At 38.9% G+C, this 26,021-nt stretch overlaps 1 protein-coding gene across 3 annotated transcripts in view; it reads right to left on the bottom strand.

Annotated features, from left to right (window-relative positions):
• Nucleotides 1-235: 235 nt before the first annotated feature.
• LOC144643043 (tudor domain-containing 6-like) overlaps nucleotides 236-26,021 on the bottom strand; it is a 31,583-nt gene continuing 5,797 nt past the window's right edge. For 2 of the 3 annotated variants that reach the window (XM_078502167.1, XM_078502166.1), the window contains exons 3-9: nucleotides 22,008-22,148; nucleotides 19,373-19,475; nucleotides 11,036-11,121; nucleotides 10,438-10,629; nucleotides 8,470-8,537; nucleotides 4,847-6,949; nucleotides 236-4,372 (exon numbers count right to left, since the gene is read on the bottom strand). In XM_078502167.1, coding sequence (XP_078358293.1) covers nucleotides 768-4,372; nucleotides 4,847-6,949; nucleotides 8,470-8,537; nucleotides 10,438-10,629; nucleotides 11,036-11,121; nucleotides 19,373-19,475; nucleotides 22,008-22,148 — 6,298 coding nt within the window. In that variant the 3' untranslated portion in view covers nucleotides 236-767. The remainder of the gene's footprint in view (nucleotides 4,373-4,846; nucleotides 6,950-8,469; nucleotides 8,538-10,437; nucleotides 10,630-11,035; nucleotides 11,122-19,372; nucleotides 19,476-22,007; nucleotides 22,149-26,021) is intronic. The other variant, XM_078502168.1, reaches the window with a different exon arrangement.

Below are 26,021 nucleotides of genomic sequence, written 5' to 3' on the forward strand. Positions count from 1 at the left end.
TTGACCAAGTTTCTGTAGTCTTCTGTCGGCATAAAATTTATTGCTCGCCGGTTAAACTTCATGATCGCTCGTGCGAAACGTCTTTTCAAACTTTGATTGACGGAAATCTTGGACACGTTTTCATTTCTGAAGACGCGTATCAATGCAAACAGTAGTAAACGGCTTTGTAAATCGAGGTGGCGCAAGGGACAAGAAAATTCACGATGTCAGATGTCAGAAAGCACTTCAGTGTTCGTAGGGAACAAACCCTTTATCAAACAATATACAAAGATTTGAAACTTTTCAGATTTGTTTACAAGGCTAGCAATGAAACAACGTGTAACCAACATTCCTAAAATGGCTATAACAGATCCCTTATCCTGGCTCTTATTTCCTATAAGAGAGTGCATGCTTTTTGCTAGAAAAAGGCTCAATCGAACAATATAGCACTGGCGAAATGGAATTGATTTCCACCTAAGCGTATGTCGACTTAATCAGCATTATTTTAAGGCAAAAATGTCGACAAAAATACAAAGTATAACATCTGAAATAGACGATTCTACTAAAGCAATAAGACTACTCGCGTTTCTTTCGAGTGGTAGTCAACTCATCGCGATTTTATAGTCCCTTTGTTAAATAGTTTACACCGGGAACTATGGATCAGCAAATCAAATGCTTTTAGAATATGGTTTTATAACAATACACGGCAAGTTTACAAGTACAGTACACATTGCTCGCGTTATCTGTCTCTAGTATCATTAACTTCTCGTGTTTTCTTCGATGAACGCTCAGCATTTAACAGCGAATCTCATACGCACCAATTCCTCGTTTACGTTGCATGGGCTTTCAGGTGTAGCCCAGTCTTCAAGCAGTACAACCAAATGTTGTGGAAGGCGATGGACAACTTTGGCCTTGAGCTTTTGGTTTAATATGTGTTTAAGCCACTCCACTGCTTCGTGGTTCCAAACCTGATTGGCAGGGCGAACATTCGCTAAGCTGAGCTTCAGTGCTTGGGCAGGGAGTTCAAAGAACTGATCCTTCATGGGCCTTATCTTGTCTGATGTTATTAATTCACTGTTGCCAAAGTCTACATATTGAACTACAAGCTCTCCTGGTTTAGGGCATTCCAACACCCGTGCCCTGTACCATGTGTTATCCTGGCTGAATAGTGCACAACATTCCAGGCCAGGGTTGGGAATGAAGGTTGGTACGGCTGCTGACATACAGTGTTGGTTGATATCCTCCATGAGTAAACAAAGCGGGTTTTGTGACTCAGCATACACGACTTGTGCCCATATCTCCCCAGGGTGTATTACCTCTTTTACAACAACGTCAAACTGATCTTCCTTTGGAACGCTCATCTGAAGCCTTCGGTAAAAGGAGTGTTCTTGACTTAGAGCTAAGTTGAGTTGAATCATATCTTGGTTGATGGAGTTTCCACGCCGCTTTCTATCAGGGCCAACTTCAAACAACTTTAAACCCACTTCTTTTCCGGCTATGTTTTCTATCTCTGCAATGAAGAATTGATTTGGATTTGTCAAGCGCCCTTTAATAAAGTTCACAGCATCGTGAGACCAAAGGGAGTGTGTTGTTGGCTGGATGCCTGTTAAGAAACATTGCCTGGCTTGCAAGGGAAGTCGAGTAAACCCAGTGGTAATACGTCTTATGCAGTCGACCGCAACTGAATCTTGGTTTCCGTAATCTACAAATGTTACCAACATCCTGGACTCTGAAAGTTCTTGTTCAGCAACAGAACGATACCACATTCCATCTTCAGTAAATCGAGCACAGCATAGTTCCCCTAATTCTGGCTTATATGGGCTGTTATCTGCTGTAGAACAGTGGGTATTCAACATTTCTGACAATGCTGCAAGTCCCTGTGCATTCTCTTGATTCAAGACTTGAAAAAAGATCTTGTCAGGCTGTTGAACTTCACTTATGAGGACATCGTATGCCATGTTCTCTGAAACATCCACAAGTGGAATTGCTGAGGCATAAACACGGCTGCTGTCAGAACAAACAGTTCCCGAGGCTGATTGCATAGGCAGGTCAGATTGTTTTCCAGAATAACTTCTTTCTACCATTGGCTGCATGTGCTTTCTTGGTGGACTGGGTAAATCTTGCCACTGAGCAATACCTTCACTAACAAGAAACTGGCTTAATGTCTCTTGACTGGGAGAGTTTGGAGATGTTGCATCAATAACCAGCGACCCATTCTCCTTTCTAATCACCTTGACTTTCAAACGATTACACAGTGGCACTAGGGACAGCACTGATTCACGCGCAATGTTAGACCATCCACTAGAATGTGCCGGGCGGATTCCAGACAATGAGCACCTTAAAGCCATTGGTGGAGCCTGTTGAAAGTCCTTTGCTAGCGGTCGCAACTGGGATGAAGACAACAACTCACTGTTTCCATAATCCAAATAGTGAACACGAACTGAACCATCCGGTGTCACACTGTCAATAAAAGCTCTGCACCAATCCCCACTTCCCGAGAACAATCCGACACACATCAGATTAGATTGGGGCTGGAAAGGAGGATAACTTGCACCATTATAATGAGAATTCAGGTCTTCTGACAGCTGCTTTAAGATCTGAACCTTTTCAGGCGTCAAAATCTGAATGAAGAGAAGGTCTGGAGATGCAAAGTGAGTTATCATGGCATCAAAGGATTCAAGAGTTGCAACTGACTGAATCCCTGGCTCAAACACACTTGACTCGAGGTTTCTTGTTGGACTTGAAGATAATGTATTGTTAACCAACAGTGATTCATCTTGTGGTTGGGAAGATTCCCTCTGAAATTCTCTGCGAGTTTCACCACCTTGTCTACTGCTTCTCACTGACCTTTGAACAAAGCCTTCATTAATCAACAACTGACTCAGATACTGGGATGGGTCTTTTGAAATCATGAAATCAACAAAAAGCATTCCGTGACGCTTGCCCACCAGTCTGGCGCTTAGACGATGAAACAGGGGAATGGCTGCCTTGATCAATTTCATTGCCTCATCTGGCCATCCAGGAGATTCTGGTTGCGTGATATTTGCTAGTGAACATGGCAAGGCAAAGAAAGGAAAGGTAGTGAAATTATCCATTAATGGCTGGATACTGGACATCGGAAGCTTCTCGGTGTTTCCATAGTCAACATATTGCACTTCCACCAAATGCTCAGAGCTTATTGCTGTGATTAACGCACGGCACCAGTCACCAGTTTTAGTATAGCGGGCTGCACAAAACTGGTTTGGGTCGGGTTGGTATGAAGTTGGCTTTGATGAGTGATAGAATGCATTCAACTGCTCTGAAAGTTTCTTCAAATTCTGGGCTGTTTCAAGGTCTGCTACTTGAATGAAGAACAGACCAGATCTTGCTATTTCTGTTACCATCACATCAAAAGGTGATTTGTCTTGCGGCAACGTAGCTGACTGAATTGCAGGGTGGTACACAAGAGACTCCAGTGGGGTTGCACTATGCCTGCCAAACTGACCTCTTGGTAACCCAGTTTTTTTATGTAAAGCTTGACGCAGTCCTTGCACGTCTAGTCTAGAATCCCTTACATCTAGGTTCTTTCTGTGGTTGGCTTTAACCATTGCCCTTACTAGCCCTTGATTAACCAATGCTTGACTGACACTTTCACCTGTTTCTTCTGCTGCAACGTCCAAGAATAGCTTTCCTCTTCCTCGTCCAACCAAGTGCACTCTGTAGCGACTAAATAACAGAAGACGAGCTTTAACAAATGCCATTGCTTCGTCAGACCAGCCTGATGCATCACGAGGAACAATATTTGCCAGTGAACACTTCAGCGCTGAGAATGGCAAGGCATCAAAACCAAACTGTTGAAGGAGTGGTCGCAAGCTGGCAGGTGAAACCATTTCAGTGTTTCCATAATCAACATAATGCACATAAACAGATCCATCTGAACAAACACCCTTGATAAAAGCCCGACACCAGTCTCCACTTTTAGCAAAGTGTGCTGCGCAGAGGTTGTTCTCGTGTGGAACAAAAGGAGGATAACTCACCGCATTGTAATGTGAATTGATATCTTGGGTCAACTTAGCACCATTCTGCAAAGATTCGACAGTTCCTAGCTGGCAGTAAAAAAGCCCTGGAGACACTACCTCTGTCACCAAAATATCAAATTGTGCATCATGAAGCAATGCTGCTGCTTGAATTGCTGGCTGAAACACAGCGGACTCTATCTCTTCTACCTTAAAGGAACTAGAACGGTCATCTCTTGGAGAAGCAACTTTTTCGTTGCGATTAGGAAAGCCTGGCAGTTGATCTGATCGCCTTATGGTTACTGGTGTACCGCCATCTTGCTGTGGTGATGATACTCCTCTTTTCACGTGAGATTGGTGCTTGTTTGCATCATTTGGAATGAATTCATCTGCAAGACCTGAGTAAAAATAGGAAAGGCCTACGTAAGCTTTCAACCGACAATTTTGTAGCACCATTTGTGTCACGTTTCTAACCTAGGTCATCTGTTAGTACATCTAACACAGTAGAACAGGTATTGCCAGTAAAATACCAATTATTCATGTTGAAAGATTCTGACTAAGAACGAGTTAAATGTAGCAATATGCGATATAACATGCTATACCCCACTGTTATTTTTATGTTCCTCAGACTACAATATTAAGGTGGTTTTAGTACATTTATCTAACAGTACAGACATTTGGACACCCTGGCAGCCCAAGTTTAATAATCCACATTTAACGTTAGTGTTGTCTTTTTTTAACTCGTCTAATGTGAATTTTTACCTCTGTAGGATAACTTCTATAAGTTGCTGGACAGTGGTGTGCTAATACTAGTGTTTGCTTGCTAACAAATAAGAAAAGAAACAGGCCTTGTTAAAAGTGACGACACACACCTGCAGAAATAAGAGACTTGGCCACTGTCTGCTCTCCGCCCTGGCATAGATCAAGCAGTTCAACAATATTAGTAACTCCATGTGTGTAGACAATCCTACACAGAAACGGTTTATCAGCTACCAAAGATTTGAACTGCTGCACTGCTTCTGGACACCAGTTCTGTCCTCTTGGTTTCCTCACACCTGCCAGGGAACAAGTCAGTGAAAGAGGAGGAAAACTTTGGAACTGCAGAGGTAACGGACAAATATCACCACCTTGAACAATCTCACTGTTTCCAAAGTCCATGTAACGAACTCGGAAGCCACCAGAAACTAGCTCTAAAATTGAAGCACGATACCAAACATTGTCCAAGGAGAATCGAGCAGCACACATATCACCGGGAGCAAGTAGTGGTGCAGGATATTGAGGGCTGCAGGAATTTCCAGTTATATGCTGATTTAAATCGTGCATTAATGACTTCAGCTTGTCTAGGAGTTGTTCATCAGTCTTCATTGCATAGAATTCCCAAGGATTTACTACGGCATTGATAATGGCTTCAAATGGTTCCTTTCGTATTTGTGGTTCGGTGGGATTTCTTGAAGGGTTCCTCTGTTCCTTGTGTGGTGAACCAGAAACTGGAGATGACTTTTGCTGAGTAGGGTTATCTCTCCGTTGCTCACCAACACTGTCTTGGCCTTGTTTGCCGTTTGCACTGTCAGCGTGTCTTTCACCGTTGTTAAACGTTGCTTGTTCCTCAAAATTCTCAGGTTGTATAGTTGAATTTACTTGTTTTGGAGTGTACAGTGAAGAGGGTTGTCGCTTTCTAGCTTCAGCAAAACCAGCTTTTATCAAGCTATCATTGATTGTATTGTCACTTTCTTCAGCATGAGATAATTTCACAAACAATATTTCATTGTGCTGTCCACATACCTTCACTTTGCAGTCAACACCGAAGAGTTTGCTCTTGAGAAAACTGATTGATTCAGACGACCACTGACCAGATGAAGAGGTACTAGATATGCCATGTAGTGAGACTTTCAGAGCTTGTCTTGGAAAACGGGTAAGATCCTCCGTAATACGACGCACTTTATCTACTGCAATGTCTTCATGATTACCAAAATCTATGTATGTCACCTTTAGAGTTCCTGTGTTGTTAACTATGTCAACTTTGGCTCGATACCAACAATGATCGAAGCTAAACTGGGCCACACACACTTCACCACTACTTGGAACATAGTTTTCATAAACAGAATCACAGTACGACACTTGAAGAAGTTCTTTCAGTTTATTTTGCCTTTCCAAAGCTTCAGCTGTGCACAACTGAACCCAAAGGCAGCTTGGATCCTCGATTTCTGTGACAACGACTTTGATGAAATCTTTTGATGGCACACTTTCCATGTTGAGCTTGTTAAAGAAGAAGCGTTTGTGACCTTTCGCACATGTTGGATGCTGTGGCGTGGAGTTTTCTTTGCCTGAAATGTTTACTGCTGAAGGTTTAACTGATTCTAATCCGATGCTGTGTTCTAGGGTAGGTTTGTGAGCTGGCTTTTCAGTGTTTGATCGTTGTGGAACTGGTCCTGTCGTTTGCAGCACAGTCACTTCAGGAATAGCCTCTGGTTGCATGTTCTCATCTGTTAAGGAAGATGACGTTGATGCATCTGAACTGTCACTGCTTTTACTCTGTTCATCAATTTTCACTGGGCTGAGGTCAAAGCCCATCATTTCGGCAAACATCTCAGCATTTTGAACATCAAAGACATCTCCTATCTCCAAATCCTCGGGATTTTTTTCACCAGAGAATGTTACAGTCTGTTGGTTATGCATAACAGAGGCTGAAACTTCTTTAGTTGGTTGTAAAGAATCTGCAGGAGGTTCAGGTGGGAGAGTTGGAATAGCTGGTTGTATAAGATTCCCAGAAGTAACTGTGGAGGGAGGATCAGTTTCCATATTCGTCCTTGGGGTGTCCAATGGGGAAGTTGGTTTTCTTTCAGCTAGTGGTTGTCGTGGGCAAACACGTTTGTGCATAGGCCAGTCATTCTTTTGACAGTCTCTACTGCAGTAGGGAGTTTTACATATTGAGCACCACTTTAGCCCTGATTGGCCACAAAAGCTGCAGGGTTTTTCTTGAAGAGACAAAACAAATAAAAAGTCAAAAGTGGCTATGAGCCACTAAACTCGGAAAATGAACTATGAAACGAGAATCTGAAACTGCAAAATTTGACAAATACAGATTTACCAGAACAAATTATTTTTTTAACCGATATGTTCAATCCCCTATCCATCAAATTACCTCCATTGTACTGATGCATACACATATAAGGGCATATATAGGCATCAGCTAATCGGGAGGATCAAATTAATGATACAGACTTATTTTTAAAAGCAGTAATGAATGAAGAAGAGAAACCAATCGTGCGAAGAAAGAAGAAAGAATTGCCCTGAGTGGGATTTGAACCCATGCCCCCCTCAATACTGGTAGGGTGTGATGACCACTTCACTATCAGGACAACCATGCAGGGAACGCAGTTATTTTAGATGGTGAGTAGGCCATACATGAGAATGTACGTACTTCTCTGCAGGTGATGTTTTCAACTCCATCGTGAGTGTTTGGAAACGAAATGGAATACTGTTGTTTATATACTACTTATTAACCGAGAGTGAGGTCATTACGGGGAAACTCAGACCGAGGTCTTGATGTATTGACCGAGCGACAGCAAGGTCAATACATCAAGGTCGAAGTCTGAGATTCCCCTGTAATGACCGAACGGACGAGGTTAATAAGTTATTTATTATATGGCCTTTAAGCACTATTAAAAAAAAGAGTATAATCAAGGGAAAAAACACTGAAGGTAAAACTCGCTCTCGCTCTCTGTGGCTCTCTTCGTCGCTCATACTAAAGAAGTATCGGTATGCTTATATTTTTCTTTCAGTTATTGAAAAGATAGGTATATTTTGTTGGCATTTTTTGTTGTTTTTGCCCCCTCACTAGTAGCTTTTACTCACAACTCAAAAAACCGTCGAGCCCAGAAAAATTTTCATAATGCCCGGTCATTACAAGAAAATAATGCCCGCTCAGCAGCCAATCAGAGCGTGCATACTATTGAAGCCATATAATAAGCTGTAAATAACAACTAAACATGGTTATAACTTTTTGTTAAAGAAGAGCACGTACAGAATCCAAACTGTGTTATAAGCAATATATCAAACATAAACAAAAATTAACTTACATGGGCAAAAAAACTACTCAGAATATTAATAACTAAACTGGCTGAAGAGTTAAAGGTCAAATGAACAGAAATTTCGATTTTATTTTTAGTTTTTGCCCATGTGTTTATTAAGAACCAAATAAACATATCCTGAAGTTTCGAAGTAATCAGACATTGCATCGCAGAGATAATGCAAGTTGAAAAATGCTTTTTTCAGTTAGGCCTTCATAATCATAGAGCGCTTGGAAAAATTGTCGGAAAAAAAAAACTTGTCACGTCATAATTGAACTAAAATGTCTGTGTTCTCAAATCCCATCCCCTAACTTGTTTGTCAACATTAAGTCCATTGTTCCCACATGTACAACGAACAGGTCTATAAATGTATAGCTAAAAAAACTTCAAAAAGATAAGAAAGTAACAGCAACCTATAGCAGTACCTGTAGATGTCGCGTTGGAATTAGGAATGGGGCTGCATGACACACCATCCTGAAGGTTTTCATTTCTACTGGAAAAAGAAAAAGAAATTAACAAAACAAAAACAATTTAACAATCAAAGGGGCCCTCTGGGCTTATTTTGCTTAGAGCCTCTCTACAACAGACACTGACAGGTCAATAAGAGAGGTAATCCATATTAGCTGTCATAAATATGACATCATTTCAAAGGGTTCTAGTGACCAACGTAACTATATACAAGCTAGGCTTAAGTGTTCAAGCTTTCATAACATTTTATTGCAAAGTAGTTACTGATAAGTATACACATACACCACTACATGTAGGCATGAAACTGGAACAATAACTGACACACTGAAAAATGTACTGTACATGTGTTTGTACAATCAAACCACATCATGCAAAGTCTAAGGCAACGAGCAGATCCTGAGAGGAAAGGCACGCTTTCATTCAGTAAGCCATGCAAAATGTTTGACAAAACATGACTTGTAACATGCACAACTTGCCACAGTGATAATTAAAAGTTTTTTTTGCCAGGAGCTTTGAATACTGAAATTTTTTATCGAAAAGAAACAGATTGTTTACTTTTTCGTGTCAGCTTTTAGTGTTTCATGAGAAAAAATGCTGCGACATCATGCTGACATCTGATCACATCAGAAACCAACAGTTTACTTAACACTTTATGCAAGTGGCTGAGAGTCCCAGGTCAGTTTCAATGCTTGCACACATTCGAATGAAAAGGAAGTTGACTTGGATAATAATAATTCAGTGCATGTATTCAGCGCAGAATGATAAATGCGAAGGATTTATTAGTAGTTGGGAAAAAAAGAAAAGAAAAATTAGCATGTCAAAGAAAAAAAGGTTTCCTCGGTGAGTCGAACCATTAACCTCCCACTCATAAGAAACATACAACTGCACCACAACAAACTTAATTAAATTTAGAAACAAGAAAACATTATATGAACGGAAATACCTCCTACAAAATGGTCGTAGTCTCAAAGAGACCTTTGATTTGTAGTCACTTTTGCTTTCTTCGTCACAAGAGTAGACGAGACAACAACACTCGATGTCTGGAAGTTTCTGCTGCCATATTCCCGAAAGAACAGACTCAAGAACGGAGCTTTCTAACTAGTAAACATCGTGTTCTTATGCTTGCGCTAATGCTTATGTCGACGTTCGTTTTCACTTGGCACAAACAACTTATGCTTGCTGCGCTTGTGCTCGTGTGTACTGCTCACTATTGTTTGTTATGAACAAATGAGCAAACAAGTCAATTATCAAATATTATTTGTGTCCCAGTTTGTAGGTTTTACTAAAGTAACGACTTTTAAAAGACATGTATTCACTTGCTTAGCCGTTCAACTTAATTATATCAAAATTACTAGTGTCACGTTACCTCGACTCTCTAAGGTGGACACCTTTCAAAAGTTGGCAGTTGTGGCACGTACTAATAGTGTCCGTCTTAGAGAGAGCAGACTGTATTTCTGTGGTTTGTGGAACGTAACAGGCACATTTGTGTATGCACAGTTGTATATTTTTATAAAGCACAAGGTTTCTAGTTTTTCCTCCAGGACTGTTCAGCACATTTTGTACAAGCCAGTTTTATTTCATGCTGTTAATGTTAACTGATAATGTGGACTGAAAACCTACCAATAATCATGGCAAACAAGAGACTTTTTCACTTTCCATCAGCCATCTACCCATGATGTCACAGGCAAAATGGCAAGATTTTTATATTTGGCAAAGGTTTTTTTACATGAAAATGTGCTCTTATAGAAAAAAGAACTGCAGATCTGAACTTCTTTATAAGTGCAGCACTAAACAACTATATCACCACATCACCACAAAAAGGGTTTACATGTACATGTACATGTACATGCCTTTTAAGTCATTCCTTGTTGGTTACCGATAAAAATGACACAACTTGTTTAACAAAGGAGAGATTTACTCTTTACCCTAAAGCTGCACCATCATCTTGTACCCTGTTGCTTGTACCATCACTCATTTTCTCCTCCACGTCTATAAAGGTTGGTTTCTGCTTTGACAAGGCAAGTGCAACCTTAAGCCGACATCCTTGTCCCAGATCAAACCCATCAAATTTTTGTACTGCTGTCTCTGCCTCACGTACAGTCTCATAGCCTACGAAACTGAAACACAAGTATTTTGTCTAGTGTTTTTTTGTGAGCACAAAGTGCCATGCATTATTGTAAGTATCTTGAGAAATATCCTTCATTTCTATGTTGTATAAAACAAAAGAAAATTTCAATGAGAAAATTTTCCTGATAGTTGTTCAGTGTTAAGTTGTGTATGTTTTGCCTTACCCTACAGATTTGTTGTGCATGTGTCATTCCACGAGGGATACATTTTTGTGTGTGTCAGGTGTCAGTGTTGAAGACCATGCTGACACAACCTTATGGAAGCACATATTACATGTACACATCTGGATGGAGCAGCCCAAGCAAACCCACCACATTCACCTATCTTTCAAACCATGATAAACAATACCACATTTTTTAAATGACAACAATAGGAAAAAAGATATTTTTTACTTACCCAATCTTGGTATCTTTGTTGTGTTGAGAAATCAGTCTACAAAAGCTCATTTTGCCAGCCTGATGGAAGAGATTTTGCAGGCCTTCCTGGATTCGAAGCAAAGAAAATAGTGAATGGACAATTCAGGTACTTACAAAACAGTGGCATACAAGATAAGCAGTTGCTTTTTTGGGGTAAAGCAACCCTCCAAGTTTACTTTTTACCCTAGTTGCCATTTGACCACCGGCTGCTCAAGTTTGGTCACCAGTGAAAAATTTTAGTCGCTAAATTTAGCTCACACTTTCAATCCTTTTTCTCAATTTTAGTTGCCAGCCTGGCGACTTCGGTTCCAATTTAGTTGCCAGCTCCAAACTTTTAGTCGCCATGGGGACTAAAATGGTCTTAATTTGGAAGATTGTAAAGGTAAAGAATCCGATCCAAACAATCTGTCGGTCAACGTGTCGACCAACAGTCGACCAATGCCCTGACTTCTTCTCTTGAGATTAAATCTTATAATGGTTGAGTTAGGTGTTTTTTGCCACATCGACCTAGTCCCATGTGACTTAATCATGGAGCCTGACTGGGCACTAGCCAGGTAAGTAAACGCCTGTTAGTCTCCAGCCCTAAATGTAGGTTGTTCAAACAGTTTTGACAGTTAGGTCAAACTTAATAAGACGTTATTTAAGGCAAAAGCATGTGCCATGGTCATCCTCAGTTATATCAGTTTCTACACTTACAAAGAATCAAAGGGTCCATTTTCATGGCATGCATTACAGTGCCCATTGAAATGTGTCACATTTGGAAATGCAAATAAGCCAGAAATTAAACACAGACCATGCGTAACTTTCTGTCAATTAAGCAATCCCCTGTGTCGATGATTTCTTAAGCATTGTTTTTGCCCAGACTGCCAAAAATTCTTGTTGAAATTCTTGCTACAACAAAGATATTTACACGGCTTCTGGTGAACAAGACTTGGAATCTGCATTCACATGCACCGTAAACAACACCGCGGCAGAACGTCTATGCATGCGCTGAATTTAGCACTTCCGGCCATCTTTCAAGTTACTCAATGGGCTTCACTCGTTGACACTCGTCACGCTTTCGGTTCAAGGTCAGTCATGGCCCACGTTTAGTTGTTTTGATTCGTGAATATTGCGGTGTTTTAATCTGCCGTCATGGATTACAAGCTACATACATGTATTAGCTTAAGTTCATTTTCACACAAGGCGGGAAGGCAGAGTTTTGCTTGCCAGTTTATCCAGATCGATTAACCTTGACTAAATTCATACTTTCCTATCCTGTAATTAGTTGCATGTTTGTGTATTTTTAGCTTTAATTATTTTCAGTTCTACATTTACTTAACCGTAAAACTTTGGGCCAAAAAAATGACAGCACGCAGTCGCTTTGTTTGTTTTTTGTTCGGAGGTATAAAAACTTTTTAATTTTTTTTTTAACACCCAGTAGTGAGCGCTAGCGACCTGCAAACTTCAAGCTTCATTTTCAATGTTGGTGCAAGTAGGAAACACCATGGTGCAAAAGTATGAAGCTACAAAAATAAATAAACTTTTGAAAGAGTCCTTTCTTTTCCTTATGTTTCTTTGCTATTTCTTATGTTTTGTGTTTAAACTTCGCGCGACGGGAATTTTGTATTTACGCGACTGGATTACATACTCAACCGGAAATACAAAACTGACTGGATGTTCATTTTCCACCCATGCGCAGTGCGTTTTGCCGGGGTGTCACTGTAAACACCCACAGATAAGCGACACCTGCAGATAAGCTGCACCCTGAATTTAGCAACTCAAATTTTGGAAAAAGTTTTCTCAAAGTAAATCAAACAAAATCCAAAGTCGAGACTTCTTTATCGAACATAAACTCACTAAACATTGAAACGGAAATGTTTCAGTCTTACCCATAATTTCATCTCTTTAATATAATGAATACCAACTTTGACATATGGTTGATCTTTTTCTGGTATTTGTTGACAGGTATTTCTTCATAAAACACAGCTTTTCCATGGATTTTTGAGCGACAACAAGAACGTTCGTAGTTTAGTAACCAGGCATTCGATCAGATGCAAAAATGGGACTGGGGCGAGAACGAACAAGCAAAACAAGATGTACGTGTTCGGGTTTCGTTGCTATCGTATCGATAAAAAGAGATTTGGTAGCCTTCTGTTGGAGATAAACTTGTTGAATCAAGAGAGTTTTGTAATCAGTTCGGCTAATTTGTCATCAAAGTGCTAAACGGGTAAGAAACAGTTGGCCATGATCCGCATCTACCACGTGAACACTTGTGGTATTTTCTTGCTTGTGGTGTATCAATATTTATTCTGTAGAAAATATAGGCTATAGTCGACACTGCAAACAGCTTTTGTGGGCTGTCAAACTTGCAAAAGCAATGACCAATACTCCCATATGTAGTTATATGTAATAATAATTTGCATACTTTTCAATAAAAGTGTCAATTCACGAACATTTTCGGCACCTTTTCCAAATGTTTCCGCAGATAAGCGGCACCCTCGATTTCGGACAAAGATTTTTGGGAAAAAGGTGCGACTTATCTGCGGGTTTTTACGGTAATCGAATGCCAAAATATAAACACCTTTGTGCAAATTTCATGTAAAAATTAAACCCATGTACGAGTCACAAATTTCTCTTGGCTTAGAACCGCTTTCCCTTGTTGACATAAAAAATGCTTACTTCACAGAAATCCGAACTTTGAACAACAAGACTGACTTGAAGTTGCTAAAAACACAGACAGATGACTGGATTTCCAAAATTTGGCACGATGTGGATGGCGCTTCAAGCTTGGTTACTTACAAGGTTTTACAAACACACTTAGATGAAAAGAGCCAACACTTCCAAATAATGCCAAATTGCTTCATTTCCATCATCATTGTCCTCTAAAGGACTTAGGCATAAAATTAAACTCCCTTTTGGGAATTTGTTCATTTAGGATCTAAAGAAACTGAAATCAGCATCAGCTCTTGCAATCTTGTTTTCAAGGCGCTATGCCTGCAAAGCATCAGGGATACCCCTTTTTTCCCGGGTGACACATTTCAATGGGCACACTTCTGTAATGCCTGACTCATCATGTTTCACAATAACAACATTTGCTTCATACCGTACCATGTGCTCCAAGCTGAACTTTCACAGAAGTTGCCTTTTGGTGACTAAATTTTTAGGGCACAAAAATTATCGGTTACTTTTTTTTCTGGTCTACAGCCAGTTGACTCCTTTATTTCAAAGTGGTAGCCAATGCCAAAAAGTTGGTCACCACTTTCTTACGAAAAATTAAACATTTTTAAGGCAAATTATGCAGCAAAAAGAAGCTATTATGTGGGAAATTAAGTTAACAAGGTTTTGCCGGGTTTCAGAGGAGGAAAATCATTACAGAATTGTGCCTATTGAAACACGTCGCACAGGAAAATGCAAATAGCTAAATATTAAACATAGAGCATGCGTAACTTACTGTCAATCAAGTAATGCCCTGTGTAGGTTTATTTCTCAAGAATTGTTTTTGCACAGACGACAGAAACATTCCTCTTTTCATCGAAGAATAATAGACAGTAATTTGTGGTTAGTTCTGGGAGGCAAATATAATTGTCAGTCGCCACTACAAGATGATTTAACGATTTGAAATCAGTTGTTTATACTTTGGCTCGATGAAAAATTTTAACTCTGTCGATTGCCCTTTCTCTTAGTTCAGTTGTAATCTTTCTAGTTGGAACGATTTCTAAACAGTTCAAATAAGGTTCACCGATAAAATGAAAGCAAATAACACATGCAGCTAATACCCGATTCCCTCCATAGCGCGCGCCTGCAGGGAATCACGGTAGTTGTATTCATCAAATCTTGCGCGAGACTCAGCAATGTGCATCGTTGCTAAGTCTCGCGCTTGGTTTGATGAATACGACTACCGTGATTCCCTGCAGGCGCGTGCTATAGAGGGAATCGGTATTAAACCCGCATCTTGTAAATTTCGTGCAAATATCGTGTTGAAAATTGACCTATGTATCAGGTAGCAAATTTCACTTGGCTCAGAACTGCTTTCCCTTGTTGACATAAAAAATACTTACTTTGCAGAAATCCGAGCTTTAAACAACAAGACTGACTTGGAAAGATGCTGAATTCACAGCCAGATGACTGGATTTTTAAAATTCAGCATGATGTGGATGGCGCTTCAAACTTGGTCATGAAATATTACTTACGAGGTTTCAAATAAACACATTGATAAAAAGAGCTTGCCAACACTTCCATTGCATTGTCCTATAAAGGACTCAGGGGCATAACGTTCAACTCCCTTTTGGGAATTTGTCACTTCAGGATCTAAAGAAACCGAAAACGACGGCGCATTTTTGCAATCTCATTTCCAAGGAATGATGCCTGCAAAGCGCCATGGGTACCCCACTTTTCCCGCGCGACACGTTTCAATGGGTGCAGTTATGTAATGTCCCTTCTATCTAGTTCAGCAAAGAACTAGAGCATAAAGGGAAAATAGTTATCTTATAAGAATAAATATTTTCACCTCATGTCTTGAATGGCGTTTCTTGTACACCACATGAAATACAACAACTGAGAGACTTTGGTGACAAAGCATGAGGTATTAGATGTAGTAGAGAAAACTGCTGACAGGCGCATTTGTTAATGTAGGCATTCAACACTTCACTATGATTTTACAAGTTAAATATCCAATGTATTAAAATGTTTAAGACTTAACCAAATGCGAATCCTTCGTTGTTGGAGCAATCGATCAACGAGCGCCATTTTTGTTTCCTTGAGAGAAAGCTGGGACGATTCGGTTTGCAATTTTCTCCAAAAAACAATATCTCGGGATCTCACTTGAAACAGGAAAATACTTTTTTATTAAGGCAGTGCTAACTGTAATTTTTTCACTGATGTGTCAAGTATTTTTGCAATATTTCTACACTTGTCAATGTTTTGTTTACAAGCGTGCCGACAATTATAGTTTTCATCACGTTCCACTAATTATGTGGCGCTGCCGTGAATTCAACAGATCGCTGAGATATTTAATTACCTCAGATTTTACTAGGTCTAAGAAATTGCTTGAAACGGGAAAATTAATACTCTGTAACTCAAGGCAGCGCTAGCAAGGAATATTTCACTGATGCATCAAGTATTCTCACATTTTTTATCACAGGCAATGCTTTGTTTATACTGCACGCAAGCGTCAGCATCATGTTTCAGTTTAGCTGTGTTTTCCACAATAAAATTGTTTCATAAAGCAGAAACACGTTAAGGTATGAATTTTTTAAAACAAAAGCTGTAAATTAAAATTGACAAGGTAAGGAAATTATTATGCACAAACACGTAGGGAAAAATTGTATTGAATGTTTTTATCCAATTTGCATCGGCTTTAACTTTAATCAAGCAAGTAAAGCATGATACAATAATCGATAGGAAGTGTTTCTCAATTAAACAAACGAGTTATTACAACATAGGTTTGTGGCAAACGTATATTTAATGACTCTTACCTCTGTTTTATCTTCTGTCAGTACTGTAATTGAAGACCCGCGGCAAACAACGGCCCCTGGACTTTCTGGCTAAATCAAACATTATCAAAACAGCTCCAAATTGCGCATGCAGGTTTGTTTACGTGTGCTTAACACTGTCCTGTCTTTCATTTCACTGGTCTTTGTTTCATTTTTGAAAAATTACACATGCAAAAAGACAAGGTTTTTGCTCGCGTGGTGTCTTTTGTCTTTTCTTTTACAAACGATAAAGAAAGGAAACCTTTTGTTTCTCAAAACGATGAAGTCAGCTAAATTTTTAGGGTTACAGTCCTAGCCCTAACGCAAAAGGTAACCCCAAGGCCTTAGGGTCGGGGTTAGAGTTTCAGATTAGGGTTACAGACTTAGCCCTAAAGCCTAGCCCTAACACACACACACACACACACACACACAAAAAAGCTTTTAAAACTCTAACCCCAAGGGATTAGGGTTAAGCCGTTTTAAGTTAAGTTTAGGATCAGAGTCAGCCTCAACCTTTAGATCGCGCTTTTAATGCAGTAAGCTTTCACACCAGTTTGCTTGCAGCTAGCTTTCACTGCAGTCTGCTTGCGGTTAGCTAATTTTTGTTGTTTCGGGCAAGACTATTTTAATCTGTTACCGTTAGCTGTAATTTGAGGTGAAAGTGGAATAAAGACTGATTGTTGATTGAATACGTTTGCTCGCGTTGTTACATTATACTAGTTTTGCTTTCAGTTAAGTGCCGCCGGCTTGCTCTCACTTCTAGCTCCACTCCTTACATCATCACACATCTACAAAATCCTGCGAAAACACAATAAACTTCTGAGGTTTTCGTTTGCACGAATCGATAGATAGATTGATTGATGAATATTTAATGAGGCACAGAAAAATTTTTGCGAAGGGAACGTGGCCTGCGAAACATCTAAAGAATCTAAAACCAGTTTGCTTCTCGGCAACTTTGTCGCTGCAGCACCCAAGGGGACACTGCTAAACTCACGCTGACATAGTTCCCGACAAGAGATCTGTCTTTTTAGACTTTATTTTATACCACTTGGTTCCACCGGCCTTTGTCGAACAACTTTTCTCTTGAGCGCTAAACAGCACTATTGTACAAAACAAAGGCCGAACATCTCTCATTTCTTCGAGAAATGCTGTGAGACTTTTTTTTTATTTTTTTTATTAATGCTTACAACAATACAATACACACAAGGAAAAAAAAAAAAAATTACAATGTAATAAAGTAAGCAAACATTTAACGAAACGAAGTATTACAAATCTCTACACTAATTAACCATAGGAAAATAATAAGCACAAGAACGATAAAGGGGCAAGAAAAAGAGGACAAAATCAATATGGTGGCAGAAATTAAAAAATGCAGGGCTGTTGGTGGCATTGCCAAGGCAAGTGGGGGTAGAAAGTGGAATGTCAGGGGATACAAGGGTTTTCTTTGGTTATTTGACCTTTTTAAATGAAATTTTCAAAAGTTCCCATTTCTTCGGAGTAGTGGTTTTTGTCATCTGTTCTGTTTCATATGCAAGTTTAAGATATCGCCGAAAACCATCTATGTGGGGGGTAGTTTCTTTTGTATGGCAAAGCCAAATAAAGTGTCTGGCAAGCAGGCAACAGAAATTGATTTGATTGTAGTATTGAGATGAATCTGGTGTTAAACCCATAGCAACAGTACACTCCAATGAGTTGTTATTTGGATTAATTTTGCACTGCGTCATCCTTGATGTCACATCGGCCCAGAAGGATTCCATTTTAAGGCATTTCCGGAAAAGATGAATTAATGTTTCTGGCACCTCACGGCAGAAGGAGCACTTAGAGTCATCTTTAATTCCTATTTTATACAAGAAATCGTTTGTTGATACTCTTCGGTGCAAAAATTTAAATTGAAACTCTTTCAGTCTGGTGCTTTTTGAGCACTTTGAAGCTAGCTGGTACGTCTTTTGCCATTTGAAATCTTCAGCATTTGTGATGTTACAATCATTCATCCATTTCTGCTGGCTTTGGGTTGGAGCAGTTGATTTTTGGCAACGAGTTTAGAATATGCAAGTCGGGTTGCACTCTGTGAGACTTACGGGTTTTCAGACTTAATGATGTCCTTCAACCGCCAAGTGGACGCACTTGCACTCAAACGAACCAGTACCGGTAGTTTATTTCCTCAAGAAATGCACCATTTTGTGTTCTCTGTACTTGAATCCCTAACATGTGACTTAAGACGTCACAATAGAATAGCGAGTCCCAGTCCCTCGCTGCTACTGCCTGCGAGCAAATTTAATAATGGCGGCTCAGCAAAGTTGGTTTCTGAAACGCTGTTTTTACATCCCGGACGACTGTAATAAAGTTCCTCGAGGCAAGATTTGCACACGCGATGCGTGGAAAAATGTCTACTGCTGGATTACTGTGGACAATGTAAGCTACAAAATCTTTTCTTTTTTGCATATGTTATTTTTCGAAAACGAAACAAAAACCAGCAAAATGAAACAAAGGACAGTGTTTAGCACACGTAAACAAACCTGCATGCGCAATTTGGAGCTGTTTTGATAATGTTTGATTTAGCCAGAAAGTCCAGGGGCCGTTGTTTGCCGTGGGCCTTCAATTATTGTTTAATACTTAGGGACGATTTAAAAATTATCAGATAACCTTCACCATCCTATTACCCGCAGCAACGTTAGCTTAATGAAAAATTAATATATTACCCGCAGGTAAATCTGCCAGAAATTATGGTTAACATTCTAAATTGTAAAATTTAAAACAATACTAGTAAAAAAGACAATTTAATTTGTGATACGTTAACAACTGTTCTGCTTTAAAGAAGGTTTATTTTCCAATTTTATGGCTTGGACATAATCGCTATATTGTACCTGAGTCATCTGCTGAGGAATCCTTCCAACAAAAAGTCTAACATCTCTTTGGTCAGTTTTTAGGGATGACTTTGTAGTCGATTGAGATGTCTGGCTTAAATTGCTGTTAACAGAAAGAGAAAACAGGAAAAATAAGTCACTCTTTCAGCTACTAACTAGTCACCCATTTAGAACAATATTGTGCAAAAACAATTTTTGGCAGAGTGTAAAAAACCTTTTAGAAACTAACTGAAAAAGCAGCTATTTCAAAAACAAATAGTGGTTCATTTCTGGATCGTGGAACGATAAGCATAATAATATACATGTAAGTGATAAGTATGGCAGGAACATTTGAGGAGAGATGGATTTGTGAAATTATTTCAAGAAGATCCTTGGTCGAGAATGAAGACAACCAGTCTTGTTTGTTCTTGTAAACATTCTTATTGGTGGAACATTTACAAAGTTAACAATAAGGTAGATAATATAGCTCAAATATTTTAGCTATATTTTCGAACTTAGAAGTATTGCAGATGTCAGGTATTGCTATTCATATTGATAACGAATCTCAAAAACTGTTCGTCTTTATAACAATATATTTTTGATGTTTGAACATGTTGAAATTGTGGTTACGAGCGTTATTTTGATTGGATAGTAGTCCCCACTGTGTTAATAGCTCACATCGAATCCAAAACAATAACTTCAGAAATGAAACAAAAAAAGGCCAATTCATTGAAATATTGATTGATATTTCGTGTAGGAAAATGAAATTTAGTATAGCGAATTTCTACATTGATAGAACACCAAAGACAGGGATGCCTTAAACATAACAAGCCACCTTTAGCTGTACACATTGATGGCAAGACTTGCGCAAACAAATGTAATCTTATGCTCTCATGCTGAATGAATTATTTCTCACACCAGCCAGGTATCTAAGCATACCCTCTTGTTTCATTTACCATGTCTGAAGCCTGAAACTGGGTTTCGCAGTACTTATGCACAAAGCTTGTGGCAGGGGTAGGCACAACAACCCCCAGCCAATACTGCCAAAACTCTCCTGATTCTATTTCATGATTACACTTAATCAGCAAAGAGATATAACAAGGTTCAAAGCATAAAGAATTTAACTCAGAGACTCAAAGGATATTGCAGAAATGATATGGAGCTGATCAATGAAAATGATGTTTTATGTTTCTTGTTAATTTGCTTTAATTATTAATTTTTACTTTCAGTAAGATGTTTAAACACCAGTAGTACAGTGTGTAAACGTCATTTCTGCCAACTTTGACATTTTTTTTTATCTTTTCCAATCTGCCATTCATTGACAGGTGTTTCTTCATTCATTACAGTTTTTTACATCAAATTTTGCATGAAGAAGGGACATAATATTATTTTATAGTTGTTGTGTTCTTGATAACGTTCATAGCTTAGTAACCAGGCAATTGTTCCAATGCTGGAACTAGTATCCAGGCACATCCCAAAAGACACGTGGAACGCCATTCTCGTCCCCATAGCCCTTTTGTTTCTCTTAGGCGGCTGAGCCTTGGCACAAGAAAACGAAGGGCTCTGGAGAGACAGGATTTCCAGTCCTAGATTCTAGAACTTCCAGTCTTCATGTATGCAGTCATGATGTTTCAAAAGAATGTATGAGAGAGTCGTTGCATTTTTTACTTCTGTTTAGGAATTATTAATTTTTTTCCAAAAAGCCAATAAAAAATTCGAATTAATTTAAAAATCCTATGTCCCAAGACGAAGAGCCCTTCGTTTTCTCGTGCCAAGCCAGTTAACAGAAACAAATGGGCTAGGGGGACGGGAATGGTGGAACGCCTGTAGGTTGAAAATTGTTCATGGACAAAAAGCGTCACTGTTTTGAGAAAAAAAAACCTTTTTTAAAATGATCAGTCTCTTTGTTATTTTTGTTTTTGAGTATAGTAAAGAGCTGCTTTGTCACTTATATGGAACGCTCAGATGTGAGCGATTTATGTGGACCCGCACGGCCGCACCACCACATCCTATCAGATGCCCTGTTTGCATGCACTGGTAACGTAGATAAGCCACACTCACGATTTTGAGCCAAAAATTTCGGAAAAAAAGTGGGGCTTATACACAAGTTTCTATGGTAGCAATTGAGATTTTGAAATTGCTTGACTGTGCGATTACTCCCTCAATTGTTGTCCAATCCATCCAGTTACATAACTTCTTATTACTAGGGGTAGTTGACACTAAAAGTGCCCCCGGTCTTTTTATCTAATCTGATTTGTATAAAATGGAAACTTGTTTGTGTTTATTTTTGAGGGTTGTAAATGTGCGCGAAACTGTAGCGTGCGGTTTAGTGTTAGTGGCTATCGCATCTGGGCACTGGGTGAGGCATTGATGGGCAGTGAGAAGTTGAAGATAGCTCAATTTTATTGTAAAATATTTATTTCGCTTTCAATTTGAAAATACTAAACTGACGTGGCAGTCACGTAATAGATCACAAAGCTTGCTACTGCAGTGCAAGTTGGTAACAATTGCTGGATTGAAAGACACAAATCACACACAAGAGCGACTGAAAGAAAATACTAAACTGACGTTTCTTATTATTATACATGTAATAGCAATAATTTGCACATTCCCCAGCTCAGTTTTGAGGTGCCTGTAATGTCATAGTTATACATACCCTGGAAATGCATTTACTAAATCACTTATGCTTGGTTCCTTATAGCTGTTGAATGCTTCAGACTGATAATCATCTGACATGGGATTCCAAGAATCAAGATCTTCCAATTGTGCATGGCTTCTATTTCCCTTGAACACAGAACTAAAATACAATAAACCAGATGTTTAGAGACAGCCAGTATATACATTGTATTAATGTACATGTAGCAGTCTTTTAGGAACTTTACAGCAACTTATCACAACCACCATACAACAGTAACTTTCATAGTTGTCGTCACCCTGTCTAGATGTTGTCATCGTCATCATTGTTGTTACTATTATGCATATGCCTGCCAAATATAGCTACAATTTGGCTATCAATGATGAGCTCTGTTTGCAGTCAAAGTCTGCCTATGGCAAAGCTCTCTGTGACCACTCACGGAAGGAATTTACAGCAACAGGCTAGTGTTTGATTGAACATGCAAATCTTTATTTGTGACGAATAAATTACTTTTCATGTACCCTGGAACTGAACAAGCAGTAAAAGAAAAACTACTGGTTATATAAAGAAAAAAACAAAATACATGTCAGACTTTTATTTAACAATTACCGGTAACCTGACAGCCGTCGCAAATTAACTTTACACCACTTAATTTAGTTTCAACTCACTTTTAAGGTTTACACTCATTCAAGCAGAATTTCAAAACGTAAAAATTAACTGGTAGTACATACAGGTCAGATGGGTGTAAAATGAGGCCATTTTAAAATAATTTACCAACTTTGTATGAGTTCCTAGTAACACTATCCCAAGGTAATTTTTACCATAGAATCCAAATTTAAAGTCAAAAATGTCAATTTCCCATCACCCATCAAAAAGGTGTGAAAATTAACACCTAAAAATGTCACGCAAATAAATATTAAATAAATGTGATTTTCTTTGTAGGATTTAATACTATTTAAAAAAGGTTTCTTGTGTGACTTAGCGGACAACCAAATGCTAATCAAACAAAAACTAATTGAACCTCTCTAAACCAAACACATGACGTACCATAATATCGATCCGAAGCAACGATACATGGCGGCTAAGTAAGGGAGGATAGCTCCATTTGTGTTTGTTAACTCTGCCAAATTTCAAAAGAATTAAATAAAACGAGTGGAAAATAATATTATTTTTGCCCTACAGGTGCTGAGAATCCGTCAAATTTTGCTTGTTTTTGAGTCCTCGTTCGCACAATTCTTGTCCATCATGTTTGTTTTCTGTTGTCCATGTTGCATTGGCTTCAGGGACACTAATTTCGAGGAAGATACAAGTTAAATGGCGTATTTCGAGCGTGCTACGTGTCCTCCAATAAAACAAAAGGAGAGTCCCTGGCAACCGCTATAAACAAATGTCAATGGCACTGCGATCATTTTGTCAGCGGGAATAATGCTCACTTGCCATTATGCGTAAGTGTCGCACGTGTTAGAATAACATATCGAGTATACACACGGGGATTTTTGCAGTGTTCTCCCTAGTTTTCAGCACAGCAGGTAAGAAAACCTTTTAAACTGGTAAAGAAATTCCGGCAAATCCCAGCCGTTTTCTAGTTTACCTACATGGAACAGAGTGTTGTCCAAATGCTGGTTGAATTTTATTTCGTGACAACTTCATTCTGGCCTTACAGACCTCTCTCGCCTGCTATACAGCCTAAGAAAAATCGCATAAAATACCTTATTAAAGGAAATAACGATACATGTAATTAACGCGAATGTCAAAAATTACTAAATTTAATTACTGTACTTTAATTTACGTCATTGTTAATTGAAATCACACTATTTTTCAGCATTGTTATTTTGAGACACCTTTATTTCCGGAAAAATTATGTTTAAACGACATCTACTTTTCCGTCAAAGCTGTAGAAATAACAGAGGCAGTGGAAAGCACAAGGACGGGATGTATTCCATTCCTGGATCCATTCATTTATAAATAATATTATAGTCACTATTTGGTCTGTTTAAGTATTTTTGTTGTGTATGGTTTATTAGAATTCAACCTCAAGTTCTGCTGTTGGACGTTGTTGTTTTGTCGTTTAAATAGCGCAGGTTGCTATAAAAATTAGTACGCATCAAATTCGCGTTAATTAAATGCATGTCAACATAATTTTTGACAATTCGCGTTAATTTTATTACGCGTACATTTTGTTCGCGTTGTTAAAATGCTTCGTTATATTCCTATAATAAGGTATCTTCCGTTGTTTTAAGGGGATACATTTGCTGCCGCTTACATGACGTACTTCTTGAAGAATCGGCAGTCCTGTTTTGTCTTTGCTGTGAATCGCTGCAGCTCTTTTTTCTTTGCTTTGAATACTCAGCATTCACAATGGCATTGTTGAAAAGATGTATTCTGGATGCTTCTTTTAAGGTTACTCTCAACGAAATCTGATCAAAATTTTCAAAATTTTGTTTTTTTGCTCTTTAGTTAAAGAAGGCATTTAAATTTAATTTGTCCAAGGGGGTACCTTTTTCAGGCTTCAGGAATACAAGAGGATAGGGATTTCACGAGTTAGGTATATGAAAGGGTGTAAAAGGGCCTTTTATTAAAATATTTCGAACAGACGCAAATTATGCCTGTATTATATTATTATTATATTAAGTCCTGTTTTAAGTCCACGCTACGTCTTTTAGGTACATGAAAGGGGTACCTTTTTTCAGTTAAAGGTATACGAAAGGGGTACAATTTTTGTCAAAATGGTATATACAAGGGTAAGGGGTTAGAACTCGGGGTGGAGCCTCCCCGTCTGACAAAAGTGCTGTTTTCGAGTCCGCCATTAAAGATTTGTGTTCTAGTGAACCTACGGTATCAACGGCATGTTTGGGATCAGTTCCAGCATCGTTGGCAACAGTATTTTCATTTTTCCCTCAACCGCTCTGCTTGCCTTTCCGTCTGTCTGGTGAATTCTTTGCCTTAGCCTTTTTTTTCCCCAAAAGCCTTTTTCCTTGAGAGGTCGCGAAATGTCCAGGCACGTGTCAGCGTCATGTCAGCATTCAGACCGCGCTGACCTGGACATTAATTTTCGCGTTTTGAAAAAGTCCACCTCAACCCTAGTCTCCCTTCGCAGCCATTTTTAGTGTTGTCACGCAACATTCCTCTCCACAAATGGCTGCTCGCATTCGAACAACATTCCTTTCCGCCATTTCAACCAATCACCATTCAGTTTATATATCTTGTGAACCGTGCCCGCCAAAGTAATCTAACCAATCGCTTTGCGTGATTTATCTTGGAGTTCTCAGTTGAAAATGTCGAAGAGGCTTTGTTGTTAGCAATACATTTCAAATTTCGAGCTTAAATGCAAATGCGTTGAGAACCATTTCGATTTTCTGGCGATTATTCTGATTTGTTCATGTCTGGATGTGAATGTGATCTGCTATTCAGTGACCAGCGAGTTGTCAGTTTGCAAAGTGTGCTATCGACGGCTTATAAGACCTGATAACGTTTCAATTGGCCTCTGATCATCTTCAAGAGCTTAAAACTGAATTGAAGGGAATCTTTAAGGATCAGGGAATTCCAAGAACGAAACGCTTATTAATAGTCGACAAAGGCAGTGGAGAAACCGCGGCAGCTCCATGCCGTGGGAAAGCCTCGAAATGTTTACAATTTCCGATCAATACCAATATCAATAGTTTCTGCTCCAAATTCAAACCGAAATAACATTGTCTTTGTAATCATGCAAGTGAGTTAAAAATACGCTGTTAAGTAGAGAATTTTAAAAGCTGCCACAACAGTCCCGTGAATGATTCTAAATGCTCAGTGATTTCATTGAATATCGAATGCATTGTCAATTTTTTTCGAATGTTTCTAAACGCGTTGACAATGTTTTGAAAAAAAAATTGAAATGAATTGCAATGCTTTCTGGTTCCGTAGAAAAAAACTGCCAACGTTTTCTAAACGCATCAAAATGTTCTTCTTTGCAACTACCCAGTTCGCGGGAAAAACATGTCGATTACAATCTCCTGTGCTGTGATTGTTCACATAAGAAACAAAGGGAAAGGAATGTTG

The sequence above is a fragment of the Oculina patagonica genome, chromosome 2 (genome assembly GCF_052425735.1).
Source record: "Oculina patagonica isolate OP01 chromosome 2, crgOcupat, whole genome shotgun sequence".
Lineage (NCBI taxonomy): Eukaryota > Metazoa > Cnidaria > Anthozoa > Scleractinia > Oculinidae > Oculina > Oculina patagonica.